This window comes from Onychostruthus taczanowskii, unplaced genomic scaffold (assembly GCF_017590055.1).
Source record: "Onychostruthus taczanowskii isolate IOZ18803 unplaced genomic scaffold, ASM1759005v1 scaffold1, whole genome shotgun sequence".
In the NCBI taxonomy this organism is placed as follows: Eukaryota; Metazoa; Chordata; class Aves; order Passeriformes; family Passeridae; genus Onychostruthus; species Onychostruthus taczanowskii.
This window is the reverse complement of record NW_024496525.1, coordinates 15196775-15216803: the sequence shown is the minus strand read 5'-3', so window position 1 is coordinate 15216803 and position 20029 is coordinate 15196775. Positions and strand designations below refer to the sequence as shown.

The following is a 20029-nucleotide window of genomic DNA, read 5'->3' as shown; positions in this document are numbered from 1 at the left end:
CTTCCAGTGGAGTGAAAAAGCATGTGAACCAAGACTGCCTTTCATGCATGGAAAGTCTGGGACTACTGCATGGGGTAAAGCCAAATTGCAGCATTTGAGCAATTTCTAGCTTCCAAGTATCTCAAATTCTGCCCCCATTCTGGGATGCCATTCCACGATCAAGGCTGTGGTGATACAGAGGTTTCAAGGAAGTAAAACAAGGGCTTAAAGGTCTTGTGCATATTTCAGGTGACTTTGTTGGGTCATCTTGGACACAATTGGACATCCACTACAGCTATCCTCTGTATATTGTTAACCACTTCATTAAAGCTAAGCAGTTGTAGTTTGTGACTTTTTACTCAAAGAAGAATACAACCTATAGGGTCGGATTGTTTTCACTGACATTGCTTTTCCTCAGAACTTAAAGGGAACCTGATTTTTCTTCTCTCATTGAATCTGATACTGCAATTGCCTTGCAAAAGACCTTTGTTCACCACAGAATACTTAATGGGAGAGAAAGGTACAGCACAAAGTAAACGGGAAATGCAAGTCTCATAAAATTTCCAAGATTCAAAAAGTCTTCCAGCTTCTAGGTAGGTGGGGGACTTTTATGGACAGAGGAGAATTCAGTAATTGTCATCCACTTGTAATTGTCATCCACTTGTCATCCATGGGTGCAGAACAGATCTTGCTATAGGAATAAATGAGATTGGTAGTTGGCTTTTTTCTCTGTCTAGTTCAGTAGTTCAATTCTATCAAATGTATCAAAGTTATCTAATGTGCAATAACTTTAGGGACATGGCAGAAATTGACTGTGGTCTTCCAATTAGTTTGATTTTGGATTGTTTTGTTTCTTTGTTTTTGTTTGTATGTTTTGAAACTCATTGTACAAATCTACATCATAAGAGTTGTCAGTGCTCACAATTGAACATGTCCACAAAATGAAGCAAAGGATACAATTTTTGTTGCACTGACACTTCAGTATCTGTCCAGTATAAGGATTTCTTCACACAAAATGAGGTAGCACAGTATAGATGATCTAAAACAACTAGTGTCCAAGTTACTGTGTATGTAATATGTACATAATGCTATATGAAAGTGTTGGTTTCTTAACAGTTGAATAGGCACTACTGAAGCAAAGAATGCAATTATGAAAGTTATCACTCTTGTATGCAGAAATACAAAATGCGTACTGCTCACTACAGTTCAGATACACACTTTTTATTTTTACTCGTACCATCTTTCCATCCTACCCTGACTTTAAAGCTACTTCATTGTGATTAATTCAAAATATTTAGTTTTTAAAAAGGCACTGATGGTTTTAAAGAAAGAAACATATATTTTCAAAATATTAAATTTTTTTGAAAATATTGTACATTATACTTATAATTGTTTTACGGTTCACATTGCAAGGTGTGTTCTTTTTTGTTCAAGAATTTTAAAAGCAACTAATTTAAATATGCAAAATTATCTTGAGTTGTTCATACGTGAACTTAAAAGCCATGCAACACAGGAAAATTAAGTAATTATGCCTCCAAGTTATTTACTGCAATTAAGCTCATTTATCATATGCAAATTAGTGCAAACTGGTCTCATTAGTTACTAAATTACTCAATATGAGCTGAACAATGTAGCACTCCAGTTTGTAATGAAAAATCCCTGTAGAGGCAAGCAGTATCAATTAAGCTAATTTGCATATGCAAATATATTCACTAACTTTCTCTTTTCTCTATATTTAGTTCTACATTTCCTGATCATTCCTGATTATAAGAAGACTATGGGGTTACTGACCCCCTTTCACACCTTCTTAATAGCAATGAAGTTACAGAAAAAAAAATCCAGAGATCCTGAAAAATTGATTAAAATCTTACTAAATTTTACAACCAATTTAAGCCAAATTTTTAATAGTAGGTACCAAAAATAATTATTTTTCTGGATTTAGTTGACAGACAGATATATACACAGAAATATAAACCAGAAGATATCTATTCTTGTTATAACACTTTTCAGAAGAAAAATAATGTACAAGACAAGAAAAACAAAGCCTATAATTTGGCAAATCAAAAATCTTGTCAAAAATTAATTAACATGTTGCCATTATCTACTTTTCTCCTCCATTACATCCACTCTACTATTCATAATTCAGGTGATTTTACTTGGAAAACATTTAAAAGACATTACACTGACATAAAGATTCTGATGTAATAGTGCTTGAGCAGTCATCTCTTGTGGTGTCTTTTCTTCCACAAGCACAGAGTGGATAGTGCCTTTGGCATCAAAGCTACCACTGGGAATCTCCTCAGCATGATATACAGCAATCAGCTGTGGCTTGGAGATTTTTTGACAGAGACACATACAATTTTAGACTGATTCAGGCTAAAAGGGTCCTTAAAGATCACCTAGTTCCAAATCCCCTGCCATGGGCAGGGAACCTTCCACTATCCCAGGTTGCTCAGAACCCCACCCAACCTGGTCTTGAGCATTGCCAGGGATGGGGCAGCCACAGATTCCCCGGGCAGCCTATGCCAGGGACTCACCATTCTCACCATGAGGATGTGCATGAGTGTCGGATTTCATATGTAAGCAAAGTATAAGCCTCTTTGTATATCTAGATTTGTACAAAGGACAAATGCAAAGATGCATCCAGCCTTATTCAAATGAAGCCCTTTAACAGTATTAAATTTGCTTTTATCAGGGTTTTTATTCAATTTTTCATCTCTGAATTTATGTAAAGGTAATAAATAGTGTGTTGATTTTTTTGGAGTTGATGAAGTCTCCCATAATGGAACAAAATTAACTGTATGATCCCTGGGCACAAATGCTCTCTCAGACCAAAATCAATAACTTTTTAACTTTTATTCTTATGACAGGTAGAGTTTTACTTTTCTATTTTCTGTACTTAACTGCATATGGGAGAAAACCCTTAGTATCAATCATCAATTAAGCAGTATTTAAACATTAGATTCCTTAATAATAGAAAAAAAGTCATGGATGAAGGCATTCTTCATTCAATGATGACTAAGTATTATATGTAAATACATGGATTTAATATGTATGGACACGACTGATGTATATAATGTATACCTAGATATGACTGACACTACCTACTTGTAGACTCAAAATGTAAAAATATCACAAGATGTACCTCCATTTCTGTTTTTGTAATGTCATTTTAAGTAAACTATGTCCACTTTTTAAAAATCTACTGTATTATGCATATCTAGCAATAAATTTTGAGGTATCAAAATATTAAAAAGATTAGAGAGGTCCTTAATTTCTGAGCTTACACTAAACTGAGTCTTCAAAACACTAATAGCAAAAGGGATTACACAAACTATTAATTCAAATTCTTCAGATAGCAGACTCTGGAACCAAAATTCCCAAGGTATAAACAAGGTTGTTTACTTCACTTGCAAACAATACTTATCATGATACTTATTTGAAAATAATTTCTGTGAGTAGCAGGCTAGGTGAGAACATGTTAGAACTGTATTCCACCACAAAGTCTGTCCAATTATTGTTTTAATAAACATTTTGTCTTCAGGTGATTATATTTCTACCTGTTAGACCACAAGGCAGTACTTTGAAGTTCATTCTGATCTGTTTAGAAGAGGTGCATTTGAATGGATGACCCAGGTTTTCTCCCAAGGGTAAATTGCTCTGCTAAAATAAGACAAAATCTTAACATGTCATGATAAACCTGTTACCACTGTTAATTCATATTGTCCTTTATCCATCATCAAGAGTCTCAAAAATATCAGGGTGGAACTGCCTGTTATCAACTGGGAGATTCATGGGAGTACTTTGATAAAAGCATAATCTTCTTTGAAAAGGCCACACCTCAACAGATATTCAATACAAGGCTGATGGTAATCTTGATTTAAAATCCTCAGTTTTGAGTATACATGTGCAATACAGGGTTTTTTTTAGTAGTAGTATGATGAAGTTATGTCCTGAAAACACCTTAATTTATCACAAACAAATTTTAAAAAACCTAAAAAAAAAAAAACCCAAAAAGAAAACCCAAAAATCCCAACAGTCCATAAGTGGAATCTAGTTTAAACAAGTATGAAAGTTGCTATGTGTTTTAATACACAGTAAGGGAAAAACTTAAATATCAAGTAGTCTTCAAAGTGGCCATCCTAGGTTTTTTTCATTTTCATCTATAAGAGTCATACTTAATACCTAAAAAGTGTAAATAAATCAGTCTCAATGCGGTTGTATTTATATATGAGTTTTAAATAATATTGTAAAAAACATACCTTTAGGATATATGATATGTTGACACACTCAACATACTGACAAATTACATAAACTATCATAAAACTGTTAGTTCTTCATTTTTTTCTATGTATGAGACAACATAGCAGTGTTCCTACCTACTATGCAAGCACAGTACTTAGATACCGGTGCAGATCTCTGACACCATGACTACAATAAAAGTATTTGCTTACAGAATCAAAAACTTGACCTAGACCTCTGCCAAGAGTGCACAACTAAGCAAATAATTTCATTCATGATTCCTGCTCCAAAGAGAAATTAATTCTACTAGTTAATTTAATGTTTTCCTAAAATTATCTTTGTTGCTATTCTGCATTTAGTTACTTTATAAAGATGTGAAAATTCTGACATTATCTATAGTGCTTTTGAATACCACAGCTGAGTTAGTACAGAGATAGCTCTCAATCATTTCAAATTAAGTGGAATATTTCTCATGATAATATCCTAATTTACCTCTCTCGTACCTCTCAAAAGATAATACACCAGACAATATATTTGCATTGAGAAGCTGTGTACATTGCTAAATAAGAGCAGTTATTCAGTGCCACAGTTAGAAAAGACTGTGTGGATTTTATTTCCATAGGGCTGGGTTTGCCTTACTTCAAAGCACATCACATTTTCTTCTTAACTGCTTGTACTCCACATTTGATCACTTCAATCAAAGAAAGGCTGTAGTAACCCTGGCAAAATAAATCATGCACAAGAATATTTCCATGAGGTCATTGTTTTTCAGTTGAGTCTTCCTGGAGTATGATGACTTGTGCCATGTGATGAACTAGTTTGACAAATACCAGACCAATTTTCAGCCCACAGCTACGGACACCTAAGAGGCATACTTCTGTTCATTTTTTAATCTCTGCAAATTGCTCCAAATTTGTGATATATAATTGTGACAACTGGGATATCATGGAGAAAAGCAGTGCTTATAAAAAAAAGTGGGGAAAAAAACCCCAACCCTAAAGTGATACATGACATAAGACAAATCACCAACACAAAATACTAGCTTGTACACACACTCACACAAACACACAAGGGCACTCTGTAAGCAAACACCTACCGCACAATTCTAAACAACAAAATATTGTGATTCAGCTAAAATAACACTTGCCTTGCCTCTCATTACCAGTCTCCCAATTAGGGACTTTCAGAATAGAAGATATATGAGCACAAAAAAAAATCTCATCAATATAAGTGCTGACAACAATACTATTCAAATTATTGGCAGATATATGACTAGATAGATATTTTGATTTTTCTTGGAAAAGCCATTTTTTTACCTGCAATATATGACTTCCCAAATGTGATTCAAATACTTCAATGGCAAGGGCACTGGGACTTCTCCTGCGCTGGGCACCTATAACTGAATAAAAAACAGTTATGTTGCAAGGTCTGCACATTTAGTTCTCATGCATCCTCATCACTGACATTAACCCCTTAAATGTTTTGCATCTTAATACACCGGTGTTAATTTAAATTTTGCCTTCTACATAGTATATTAGTTTGGTAATTTAATATGTAATTTAAGACTCCAATTTGTAGGATAAAAAAAGATATTTTTAAAAACAAACCTATTTAAGTATCCAATGAATCTGGAAATGACTTGTTTGTTCAGATATATCTCAAATCCCTGTAGGCTTACAGTAATGAAAGCGTGCAGAATTTAGTGAGAAATACTATTGAAAAAGAGGCTACACATATTGTAAATGTTTTGAAATGCGGGGATGAGAACAAAATGTTACTCATGAATTAGGAGGTTTACTCTACTAAACATCTGAGAGGTTTATCTGAACATGTTTGAACTATTTGAAACTGAAATGAAATAAAGACAACATTAAAAAGCCAGCATTAGAAATACATCTAGTATCCACATCAAAGTTCTCCTCAGTATAGAGAAGTATTTTAGTATCTCAGATATCCATGTTAGTTGCTGGAATAGGTACTTGAAACTTCAGTGTCTAAATTAAGTAGTTTAAAACTAGAGTGACTAATAGATAGTTATGCTTCAAAGGCACCAGTGACTACAAAAAAGGCTGAGAAATCACAAAACTAATATTCTGTTAAACTCTGTATGCCAGGAACACAAAGCCAGAAATTAAACATATAAACATATGTAGCCATCTACTGTAAGCTGAGGCTTCTGCTCAGGCCTGGGCTACCTTTTCCACATGATCAGAGAAAGCCAGAGCACAAAAAAGATGGCACAGGGTTGCAGGAAGCTCCCTTTTCTGTCTTAGTGACAAAATCAGGCATATCCACAGCAGAGAGAAGAGGCAAAGTTCATTCTGTACCCTTCTAAGGTGTGTACAAAAGCAGTTACATCCCAAGATCCTGATGAGAGACTAATGCCTCTGAAACCATCACAGCACTAGGCCATCTTTACACATTGCTGTATTTACGGTGTATGATAAGAAAAATGAAATATCAAGGATCTGTTAAAACAAGCAGAATGAATGACTGCCATTACTGAACAGGCCAATTTAACACGAATGGAAACAAAACACAGAGCAACAATTTCTAGGTCTTCTATGACAGTGGCTGCCAAACATCGTATCAGTAGGAAAAGATAAATGCCAAGTAATGATAGTCATATTGACCTGTAAATGTAATATCATTTCTTATTGATGTTTCATGTAATTTCCTTGCAGGAAATTCTAAGCTATTTATACTGAGCAAACAGGTGGCTTCATAGCTAATAGATTCAGGCAATAGCTCATAATTACAAATGGAGACTGCTGTAGAACTGGTATTTCTAAGTCCTCCTCTTTTCTCTTATTCAAGGACATAGACACTAACATCTTGAAAAAAAAACTTCTCAAGACTGTGTTTCTTAGAAAAACATTATATTAAGTTGTGGGACTAAAAATATATAGCACTGTAAAGATTTTCTGATACTGTAAAGTATTCTGATCATGACTGCTGTCAGCTTGATGCTTTGTACAGTTATTTCATTTGTAATCTATCAGAAACAAAAAAGCAAATTCAGTTTTGGCTTGCTAGACATTGCCTCATAGTAGTCTCCATAAGAGCATTGTAAAGACCAAAAAATCCCTCAACCTGTAAACCTGCAACCCCTCCCTGAAATCCTTTAGGTCCTTTCAGTCTTCCAGCTAAACTGTGTCATATTTTTCAGACATTGGCCGAACACCATTCCACCATTTGGAATTAACCTTTCAATTAATTTTCTGTTTCCTGCCTATATCCTTATGTTACCATTTTAAAGTGTATCCATCACATATTGAATCCAATTCTATGATGTCAATTGCAGGGTTTTTAGCATTTAAGTATCATAATTTGAATGAAGCGTCTGAAGTCAGTGCAGCCCTCTTTAAAACAGTATCTTGAACCTTAAATGACACTTACAGGTAAGTCATCAGTCCTTCACAACTGGGACTCTCAGTTCTCTACCTCAAATGAAATCACTTAAGTTCAGTGAGTCAACTAGAAAACAAGAGAGGGTCAGATCTTCGCTTTAAAATTTGTCAGTTAAATTCTCCGCCAATGACTGCATACTTGTGGCTAGTATACATGTAGACAAATATCTTGTAGGACTTTCATGCCATTCAGTTCACTGACATTTTTATAGCACTAGAACTCTTGGATTTATGTGTCTTGCTCTTAGTCAGGTGATGTGGTGTTCTTATGATGGTTCCTAATTTTACAACCATGATAATAAGTTACACAGAAAAGAATTATGTTTCTGGTAGCCATGCTGCAACTCTTTTTTGGTAAATGAACAAATTTTAAATATGCGCCTTATTTAATGCATTTCCGTAACTATCATTCTTCATATTTTGAGGAATGAGACAAGAATATTGAGACAAATATAGAACAAGGGAAACTTAAATTCTTTGATCATCTGGATTCACTGTCCTATTATTTTACTTACTTGAGCTTTCAAATTTTCTTGATATCTATTTGCAGCAGAAGAAATACAGTATTTTGGGTATATAAGTGCATACCACATTGGTACCTTTCAGAAACATGGCAATCTCACAGTCCAGCCACAGCACAAAACCTCTTATTTGTATTGAATGAATTGCTGGCGTGCCAATAGACGAAAGGAAGACATAGCCTGAAATGTTTGGATTAAAAAGCAGGCCCAATGTTATTTTATTCTAAAATTTCAAAACATAAACTATAAATACTGAACTGGTTTCCATCACACAAGCCACAGCTAGTCATCTAAATCTCTCACCCTGTGGATGGAACCATCAGCAGCCACAGCTCAGCCACTCACAGAAAACTTGAAAAGCAAGAGATTTAAGATGTATTTCAAAAAAATCTGTAAATCAACGTAGCTCAGCAACCTTCACAGACCTAAAGGTGTGGATGCACATATTTTTTAAAAATGTGGATTCCCTTTTTAAATGCAGACTCTTTACAGAAACAAAATACTGAATGCATGAAATAAATTTCTTCTTTTGAGTTACAGGAAGGAGTCACAATGGAAGCAAGTTCCAAACCCAGGTTAAATTCTTCCAAGCTTCTCCTGTTTTAGCAGTATGAACAAACATATCTGAATAGACTTTTACACACGTAGTCATATTTTGTATTGCCTACATTTAGTTGACAATGTTTAACACTTGAATGCACAAATTAATCAAAAAGTTGGTTGAAACAATATTTGTACTAAACACTGACTTTTAATAGTGACAAGAAGATAGAAAAATTGCTTTCACATGTGCACTTTGTTGTTCTGGAGAAGAAGAATCTGTCTATGAAAATATTTTACTTTCCATGGCATTGGACTATGACCTTTACTATCCAAACTGACATGTCTATTCCTGGCATGAGATTATTCCATTAAAAAAAAAATTCTAACTGTTCACTAGTTCCTCTTTAAAATTCCTCCCTCAATGACTAATCTGGCTATGCATGAGGTGAAGGAAGAGCCACCTCCCTTTCAGAGTGTCTTGGGGGCAGTCTAAGCATGCTTAATGCAATCTCAAGAGCATTTGCAATTGTGCTACAAAAAGTGGGAAACCATGGAAAAGAAAAATGTAGACTGCCTAACAAAGATTTCTATGCAACCTGAAAAGGAAGGATTTCCTCTTAAACACAGCTCTAAGGTGTGGGAGTACAGACCAAAGACTGATGTCCACTATGTCTTTCTACTGGTGCAGACAGAGTTCTAATAAAACACAAGCAGTATTCTTTGATCACAAGGAATGGAAGAGCAGCACATGAACACAATCATCAGTTTCCCCTAAAAAACTCCTGTGAGACTTTGCATGACATCCCTCTACATAAATTGCTTTTATGGAAAATTTTGGAAAATTAAAACAGAGCTTTAAAATTCTATTGCTTTAATAATAGTTTAAAAACTAAACTTAAAAATTCTTTTCCCTAAACCTTTACTTACTCCTAAAAGCTTTTACTCAGTTAGCATCAAAGTCCTTATATTTTTTATTTACATTTATTTATTTTTCTAAGAACATTTTGTTCACTTGGAAGCAGAGGCGGACTTAGGGCCACCACACTGCAACCTTTTAGGCAATCTGCTGTCTGAAGAATTATAAAAAAAACAGAGATCATCTTGAAGATCTCTAATTATGTCTGCCAATAAAGACAGACTTTAATTAGCAAAGCCGGAGCAGATCTACATAAATATGAAAGTTTATAAACAGCCCTCCAAAAAAAAGAAAATTACCAGCTTTATTCACAAAATATGTTACCATATCAGGTTAATTGCAAAGCAGCTTCACATAGGGTTGGTTAATGTTTTTCCCCATAGGTATCAACAGAATACATGATAGTGTCAGATGAGAGAGCACAAGAAGCAGAGTGGCCTGATGACTGTGTGTGCAAAACAGTTCACAGCATGAGTGTGCCTATAATCTTTTAAATATTCTTTCCCAGAATATAACTTTTTTTGTTGTTTCAGAGTAGAAAGAAAGATCTATAGAAATAACAATCCAATTTCTAATATATTTGCCTTGGTATAGAGTAGATTTTAGATGAAAATGTATCTTTAGTGATTTCTATGGACAACTCCAAATGTTCATGAAAGAAAATGGAGGTGAATTTGGCAATCAAGGTGGTTTTACAGGAAGAGGTGCAATGTCATCTTGAAATATTGGAGCTTTCTCATGAGACATAATGACTAATTTGGAATTTTTTAAAAGCCGTGTTTTAGAAAAGACTGAGACATTGATTGCAGGCCTAAACTGAAAAACAGAGGATTCAGTTTCAGGAAAGGATGACGTGTAATCAACATTAGATTCCAGTATTTCTGCATGCTAACATTCACAGATGCTCTTTTTTAAAAAAAAAACCCAAAACCTTACTTCATGTTTAATACCTTTCCATTAATATTTTTTTTCCCATTGATTGTTCGTTGCTATCCCATTTAAGACTGATTCTAAGTTTTGAAAGAAATCTCCAGTAAGAAAGAACCCCTCCGCCTAGAAGTTGAGGACACCTGGTATACAAGATGTATATTCAAATCCTGATCTAAAGTGAGATAAGAGATGAACAGCATGATGTAAGCAGAGGTGTTGCCCTCTGATTTGGAAAGGGTATCCAAACAAATTAAATTATGTCATCAATTACCTCACTGTAAGCCATCATATGATCCAAAATTTAGGTGTCTTATCCACCTTCACAGATGGGAAGAAGAAATAAATCTTAGATGGAGCTGCAACATATGTGGAAAGGTATTTTATCTTGCTTTAGTAAAGCTATGGGAATCATTAATACTGTGTCATTACCAAAGAAGTATCACAGCAATAAAGTATCCGAACAAATTTGTCACAAAGGACTACATGTAAGATGTATAATGCAGTATATGATAATTAACTTGCAAAACTAACAATAGCACTTCAAATCTATATTTTGTGTACAAAAATGCCTCGTGTTCTAGATATTCATCTTCTGGTCACTGGTAAAAAGCATGAATTCATTACTGGGTAATCCATGGCTGAGAAAGCAAACCTAAACTTTCCATGGAATGGCCTACTAGTTGTCAAGAATGTACTGGTTATTTAATGAAAGTATTATGTAACACAAGGTGTGCTTTACTATTTTCAGTAGTTCATCTCTGAAAAAGCTCCAGAAATTAAAAGAATTTTTAGTAAAACTTGCTTTTCAAATTCAAGCTGCTTAATACTTTTAAACTTCTTTTTAATAGTTTTTTTAGTTTCAATAACTTAAAATTGATAAAATTGAAAAGTTGTCAAAAAGCAGAAGTTATTATATTAATTGAATATTAATTGTTAATTGAACTCGAATTACTGGATTTAAAGATATAATATGTCTTTCCCTTGAGAAACATTCAAAATTAATGGAAAACAGCAGCAAGATATGTGACTGCCATAGTGTAAATTTTCATCTGTTTTAGGAGCCTATTCCTTTTAAATTACCTTCATTTGGTTTATAGGTCTGCTCCTTCCCACAGCATTTGTTCTTTAGGGGGTGGGGGTAGGGTGGCTGGAAGGAGGAGACAAAATTTCTTAAGTCCCAAATATCTCTCTTTTCTTCCCTCTTTTCTGAATTTAAAATTAGAAACTCCAAAAATGAAATAAGTATATTTTGTGTTATCTCCTTGATAACTAGCACTGTTTCTTAAATAGCACATGTACATTTAAGAGTTTATTTCAGAAATTTTTTTTCTGTTCACTGTAAAGGATGAAATCTTTGCTGTGCAAGAATTTCCAGCCATCTAAGCAAAGAGAGTTCTCCGTCTGTGGCTGGGGGTGGGAGCACTGCCCTTTCTCCCACACTGTAGTAGTTACTATAGGAACTATTGTGCCTCCTTCAAAAGGGCTACAGACAGGGTGATTAAAATTCTTCATGGGAGAACCCCCACTCTTCTCCCTGACAATGAAATTCTTCAGGGAGAGGGCTAAGCCTCCAGTTCAAGAATGGCAGCACCTGAGGGAGTGATGTGGCAGATGGAATCACCCCTGCTTTAAATTGAAGCATAGGGCAAAAAATACAAGGGCCCATACTCCTGCATTCATTTTATCCCCCTCCCATGAAATTCAGGGACATTGGCAAGAACTAGTGAGAAAAAGAGAAGGAATGAATAACTTCATACACTCTCCAACATGGTGAGGACAAAGCAGAAGGTAAAAAACAAATATTTTCAATTCAAATCAATAGCAGGAGAAGAAAAATAATTAAAGTGAGGTAGAAACTTCCCAGGAAATCCATCTGCTGTAAATAGATTGGGAAAAACTCTAGAGAAGTATGGAAGAGAAAGATATAAAGTACAGACAGATGGGTAGTGCAAGGGAGAGGGATACACAAACGTGGGGTGAATCAAGGGTTTAAAAACGTAGGAATTTATCAGTCCTTTAGATAAATGTCCGCTCTGAGAGATTTGGCTCTACCAGCAAAAAAAAATGCATAAACATTACGATTGCATGAAGCATGAAGAAATGAGTGATGAATCTGGATTACTTATTCAGCTATCAAAGAAAGACCCTTACTGGAAAAATAGTTCTATTATCTTATTTTTAAACTAGTATCAAAATTCCTCTGAAAACTGCTGCCACTCCTTTACAGCTCCAGTGCTACAGAGATGGCTAGTATCACTGGTTGTGTTCTCAGGAGGAGGACAGGGAGTTAACATCAAGTCAGAACAGTGTTATATAGTGTCAGACTATACTTGGTGGTAAAACTAAGAGGCCTACATCTGTTGTCTTGCTTCTTTATTTTTTTTTTTTTTCCAGTCTGATCCCAAAGGTTCATGTTATGACATTTGCAACATCTGCTACAAATGCGGAGGTAAGTCAGGCACAACCTTATTACTTCCAATCTAACGCTCCATCCATCCACAGGGCTTTCATATGCCACTAGTATGTCAAGGCGACCAAAAAGCTGTTCTATCTACATGAAGCAAGGTGTAATATATTTCTGAAAGTCAAAAAGAAATCCTGCTTTGTTGTGTCGCCCCTTCTTTTGTTGTCTTAAATTTTGGCAATGTTATTTTAGAATATTCTGTGAACAAAACAGCGAGCTGTTTCTACTTAGAGCCAATACAATTGCCTTTTTATGCCTTAGACAGTGGTGTGTTGAAAACTGGCAAGCTGTAATTCACATCCTTCCCTGTTTTCACTAACATTGAAACATATCCAGATTCCCCTACCAGACCCTTCTATACTGAGGTCTGCTTTCTTGCACTTCCCCCTTTTCTTGCCATACTTCTCCCATGATTTGATGGGCTCATTGCATCGTTTTAATGACAAACAACTTTTTGCAGTGCTAAGTGGTAAAATGCAACTCCTGACAGACAAAAAAAAAAACAACTTATTTCACCTGTGGTAACAAAAAAGTAAATTAATAAGGAAAACACTTTATAGGATGCTTTATAACTAGCATTCTTTCTATTAGCTTCGATCTAGTTCTTTCTATGAACTTTTATTCTCTCTGTGAACTTCTATTGTTACATCCACAGTATCTGAAGATTCCAATATTCCAGTGTTAATGGGTTAGGGTACTGTATGCTGTGAGGACTATGCTATCACTGCCAAGTGTCTGCACAGGAAGCCAACCATTTGCTATATGGCTAAAATCATCCACTAAAGAAATTCCTTGAGAAATACATGTAGCCTCTTCTGACAGCAAGTGGATCGTAATTTTAGAAACGAACGGCTTTAGATGTTAGTGAACTAGGTAATATGTTCCACACTCAGTATCATACACTAAGAATAAAACAAATTTCACATTTGATAGAAGTCATTTAAATTCATTACAGGGGCTGTAGAACACTACACGGTAGCAAACCATGGAAAAGAAAACCCAGTGCCTGATGACATAAGCCATTGTAGGTCCTGATCACTTGCACTTCTGCCATACTCACTCTTTTCTGTTTTGCAGGCTAAGCAAAAGAACCCCCCATACACATACCCAGTGAAGAAAAACAGTAAAAAACCCCCAGATCTCCTTATGTTAAATGAACACTAAAATTTGAAAGTACATAAAATATTGGTGTTGGCAAATGTAGGAGTCACATCCACTGCCGAAATATAGAATCCAGCTATGACATAACCAGACAATTACTGACTAGTGCATCATTATTCTACCAAAATAAGTGACATACTGAAACGAATCCAAGTGCTTAAAGCTGTATCTCATTCTAAGGTGACTTTAGTGCTTTACTACTTCTATAGACTTGGCTTTATGATTGATGCATGTAGGTGGTGGATATGTTTGTAGATTTTTTTTTTCCTTTTTGTGATACAGTCAGAAAAGATTTAATGAAGACTCGTAAATGAAATGAGACTGCATACAAGTCTGAAATCCATCTACAATTTCAGGGAAGAAATCTTTATCAGCTGCCAAAACTGAACTGTGTAATTAACTGAGGATTCTGGTAAGAACCAACTGTGCCACTAGTCAATTATTTTTACTTGTCTTCCAGCTGTGGCTTCTGTCTGTTCATAAGAGAGACTGTAAGAAAATGCAACTATAGAGAATTTGGTGATTTCAAAAAATAACTGAAGAAATCTAAGGAGATTACCAAGACCATCTGTAGTAGAACCACAACAAGTTTTTAAAATCTATTGCAAAAAGTTCTCCATTTCTCACTAGAAATTTTCATCAAAAATTCTTATAAGAACTAAAATAGCATTTCAGAATTACTGAGGATTGAAAAATGACCATGCATAAGCTGCAATGGAAATCCCCAAGTCCTAATGAAGCAGCCCTCAGAGGAAGTAGTACAACACTTTAGAATACTGGTTGAGTCATGACAACTGGGAGATGGAACTGCTTCTTTTCAAAAGCACTGCTGCTTGTTAATTTTAAGGAAACAGAATCTCTTGGAAATCCCAATGACTAATAAGAGGAATACATAAATCTTTATTAGAAATATGATGCAGTCTTTAAGTCTTTGCTAAGGTTAAAAGAATTCATACAGTTCATGATGATTGAGCTTGGAATAAATTAGAAATAAGTTAACATGTTAACATTATTATCAGCTGCAGCACAAGGTGTTTCCCCCTTCATTTTCTGAATGATCTTTTTGAATAGTTAAAAGTCCAGTTTTCTTTGCCTTTGAAGAGTGCCTAACAGGGAAATATAAGAGATATTTAATCAGAAGACAGAATAGTAATGGAAGTGAGAGCTTAGTAGAGAGAAAACAGGAAGTCACTTCTACAGCCAAGTAGACGTGTGTAGACACAGCATTCACTTCATCAGAGTTGCATTCATTAGCATCAGGAATTAATTTAGCTCAAGATTTCTGTAGTCAGGGAAAACATTTATTTGATTATATCATAGCTAAGATTCACTCTTAGTACCTGAAAAAGTCATGCCTGTCTGGCTATAAAAGCAAGGATTTCAGCATTCAAGATGTATCTTGAACATGTTAAACATAAAAGTTCAGGGCGTTATTGCAGCCAGATATTTGAGTATTCTTTAGCAAGTGAACTTAAAGGCATCAGAATTCATTCCTCACACAGTACTTGAATTAGACATGGACACAGATGGTTACCTTGACTTTGGGAGCAAAGTTTTGTTTTGCAAGATAACACTGTCTTTAAACCAGCTCTTTTGCACTTTCTATTAGCACTGATAAACATTTTTTTTCTTAAGAATTTTACAATTATACTGATAATGTATTACATTTGGTTACTTTGAGAAGTACTTTTTATTATATATACCCAAACCTAATAAAATACAAGTATGAATTTGGTATAAAGATAAAAATTTTGCTTGATACAATAATTCAACAATATGTGAGCTGAGATTTTGCTGAAATAATGTCCTTTAAATTCTGCTTGTATTTTACTGCTTTTTAACATCAACTGCTTTTAATTCTTAAACATATTTCTTGTGCTTAGTCCCTCTGAAGATCTAGACTTACACAGCTATGTAATTTGTAAATCAAGCTCATTAATTTAATGGACAAGATTTTTTTTCTTGAACTATGATACAATATGATACTTGAATGAAAATACAGAGTTGAATGAAGACTGCTCAAACTCAACACAGAACACACTTCTTTTTCAGTCACCCACAAACTTTATACAACCTGCAGAAAAACTGAGTAATGCCTGATAATGTTTATCTACTTTTCTTGTTTCTTTTAGCAACCTCCTGTAAGGCAGTTTGAATCCTGACATTTTTTGTTACAATATGATGGCTTAAGGGCATTTTCAATTATCTTAAATTGCCTGCTGCAAATCAAACGCCATCTTATTTTGTTCATAATACCTGAAAATCTGAGGAATTTACTTGTAGAAAAAAGATTTCACTCAACAGTGTTGTAGTAGGACAAGTCAGAAATGCAGCATGTTTTCTGTGCATACTAACAAACAAGTCTTTCAATGCAAAGGCTTTGCCTTACAAATACAATATTATTGCAAGGTATATCCTACTTCTCTCTACAAATAAGATGGAGAAAAATAACTATTGAGTAAAATTGCCCCAAATTTTTCAAAAGTATCACTGAAAAAATCTGTTTCAAGCTTTTCTGAGAATAATTCTGTCATAATATTGAGTCTATCTTCTACAGGAGAGGAGGGATCTGAGGAATTAAGAGGCGCCTACACGGCTGGAAGAGGAAAAGACAGTGCTGCGACAGTTCATGAACGAATGGCTTCTGAAGAGAAAGGCTTATTTTGGTGAATGATGGCTTCAGAAAAAAAGCTATGACTAAAAGGAAAAGTGAATGGCAGAAATAGACTGAAAATCAAAACACTTATAATAAAGGAAATAATATTTTGAAGAATATGAACTGAAAGTAAGAATTAGGCATAATCAAAACATAATTTTAAAGCTGTGTCTTGTTTATGTTCACCAATTAGTTGACACTTACTATGACCACTTGATTATCTCTAACCAGAGCTAACCAGACAAGAGGGACTCAACAGCTCTGGTTACATACACAACACGGGTGTTGCTAATCCATTTGTTTTGTAAGGTCCAAATATTCTTTTGACCTACTGACACACAATACTTTGACCTGAGCTAAGGGTATGTCTTTATAGTCAAATGAAGGCAAATGTGAACTAGCTGTAAATGGGTTAGTGTGGTCACTGATAAGGTCTAGCTGTGCTAAAGAGGCATGAAACTTTCCCAAGAAGAAAGATAAAAGTAATTTTTTCATCTCTGTTTACCATAGCTGGGCAGCTTCAAGTTTCTAAACTAAATTGTGCTGCTGTGTAAACACATTGTGTCTAAATTAATCCCTAATTAACTTTTTAATAGTTAATGAACAAAAACTCACCGTACAAAAAAAAAAAAAGTAGTCCTGGAAAGGTCTGAGCACACCCTTTTTCCATCTCCTATTTTCCACTTTTATGCAACCTCAACTCATCTTTTCTTTTCACACTTTCCTTTTTTCTTCCCTTAATTTTCCTATTTCACACCAGCTTACTTGAATTGGCACTTTCAACCACACACATTTCTTATGGGAAAGAAGTTCATTATGATAGGAGGACCCAAAGCTGTGTTGTGGGAGGTGAAATGGATCACTTTCTCAGGCATCTGAAGCACCAGAAGGCAACATAGCTGCAAATGAAAATACTGAAGTGGATACTTATTGAAATAGCCAAACAATTTAAAAATTTAAATTTACTTACTAAACACAAACCCTTGGATACTATTCCAAAGAGCCCTGTCTAGGAGTGAATTTAAAAAAAAAAAAAAAAAAAAAAAAAAAAAAAAAAAAAAAAAAAAAAAAAAAACAAAACCAAAGTTAAAATCACAGCCCAGAGAAGCTACTATTCACTCCACCAAAGATTCAAGGACTTAGCATCAAAGGGAAGGTAACTTCTTTCCTGTTTGTTAAAAATACTGGACATCCAAAGTGTTGCAACCTGCCCTTATTTTCAGGTTAACCATCAATAAAGTAATAATCTGCAGTGGGAAAAGCAATATATTTAAACTCCTCCTCAAATAGTGCTTACTAGAAAGAAAAGTGAATTTATACTTCTCCATGTAACATCAAAGATCAACAAATCAAGTGTCACAATACATTTCACAATATGAGCTTTTAAATTCTATTTCCTTAGAATCTATATTACTAATGCAGGATATGCATAACAATTAATGAAAATATATCTCCACAAAGTTTTTAATTTGGTTATTATGTTTTATTGTACCATGTTGACAATAATTACAGTTTGGACTCAACGTAGGAGTATATTTTCGGAAAACTCCAGATAAAATTTCCAGAAAGTCCACAATAACTTTCATCATTAAGAAGGTAGACCCAGACATTTTTATGATATCCAAACATGACAAAATGTCATCTTATGAGTTCCAGCTCTCTTCACAGTGTGATACTGAATCCACTAGCCAGGCATAGCACTAGCTTGTGGACAAAACCATCCACCAATTTTTCCATAAAATCACAGAATGGTTTGGGCTGAAACGGACCATCAAAGATAGTTTAGTACCCATCCCCTGCTATGGGCAGGACTAGCTAGGGGCAGGACCACCTCTCCCTAGATCAGGTTGCACAAAGCCCTGTCCAACTTGGAACACTTCCTGTTATGGATTTATGCACCCTTGCACTACAACAGGCTCCACTATAAGATCCCACAAAAAGTCCAAGTAAAGGTTTCCAATCCCTTTTTTAATTAGTTCTCAGGTTACAGCTTGAGCTTAGCACTACTAATGCTGAGAGAAGAATAGAGTTAAGCAAACTCATTCTATGACAATCCTGTCACTATAGGCCCTGGTAAAAAAAATCTTTCCCTGTCTTTTTTATAAACTCCCTTTATTGAAAAGCTGCAATAAGGTCTCCCAGAGCTTTTTCTTCTTCTTCAGGCTGAGCCACCTCAAATTTGTCAGTCTCTTTTTCACTGGATAATTTTCATGGCCCTCCTCTGGCTTTCTGGGCTGCAAGTGCCCTGGCTGATTTATACCAAACTTCTCATCCACCACTGTCCCTAAGGCCTTTGCAGGCTTCTTTCCAATCCATTCCTCCAGTATGTACTGACATTGGGAACTTTTGTAGCCCAGGTGCAGGGCCTTGTGTTTGGCTTTGCTGAACTTCATGAGGTTCCCATTGTCCCATTCATCAGTATTTATTCTTATTTCTTCCTCTGGAATCACATAAATGATGGGAAGTGGCATCAGAGCACCACATAACCCTGCAGAGGCAAGATGCTTAATTTGGGCATTCTTGCCTGTAACTATCAACAGACAAGAGACCAAATGCCAGCACTTGCAAGCCATACACTTTTGCATCTGTTAACTATCAGTACTTTGAGTACTATGAGTACTTTGTTACTCATTTCATGCCAGCTCTTATATGATACTCCCAGTTAATATCAAACTGCATTAAACTTACAAAAACTATTGTCTGGCATCAAGCATTTTTGTCAACTCCTGAAAATATTTAAACTGATTTATCATTTCTGAATTTTGTCCTTCAGTTTCCTGAATTTAAATTATTTAGCTGTATGAGTTTTAAGTATGAAACAAAAGAGGGCCATTGGAAATGACTTAATAAGATACATTTTCTCTACTCACTTCCAAAAAGTAAATAAACTGTTTTCCGGAAACTGTGACTGAAGTGGACCTTTGGCAATGCCCACCAGTATGTCCTACCTCAATCCAAAAAATATTGTTTCATTTTAAATTTAAGCATGCTGGTAAACTAACCCCAATATTTTAAATACTGAAGCAAGAAAGAAGGATATTTTAAATAATGTGCAGGGTAGGTGCCTACTCAAGTTCAAGTAAAATCTCTAAATTTCTCCTTTCTCTGAATTGCTCAGCCAATAAAGGATGTTCTTAGAAGAGAAATGAGATATGGGCTTTTCTGGCATTTGAAGTACTTTTGCTCCCAAACCATTTTATAAAGGAG

The 20029-nt window shown here is 35.0% G+C and overlaps 1 protein-coding gene across 1 annotated transcript in view; it reads right to left on the bottom strand.

Moving 5' to 3' along the window:
• NPAS3 (neuronal PAS domain protein 3) overlaps positions 1-20029 on the bottom strand; it is a 589216-nt gene that overhangs the window by 287420 nt on the left and 281767 nt on the right. Inside the window, exon 3 of the mRNA XM_041395897.1 lies at positions 5538-5620. Coding sequence (XP_041251831.1) covers positions 5538-5620 — 83 coding nt within the window. The remainder of the gene's footprint in view (positions 1-5537; positions 5621-20029) is intronic.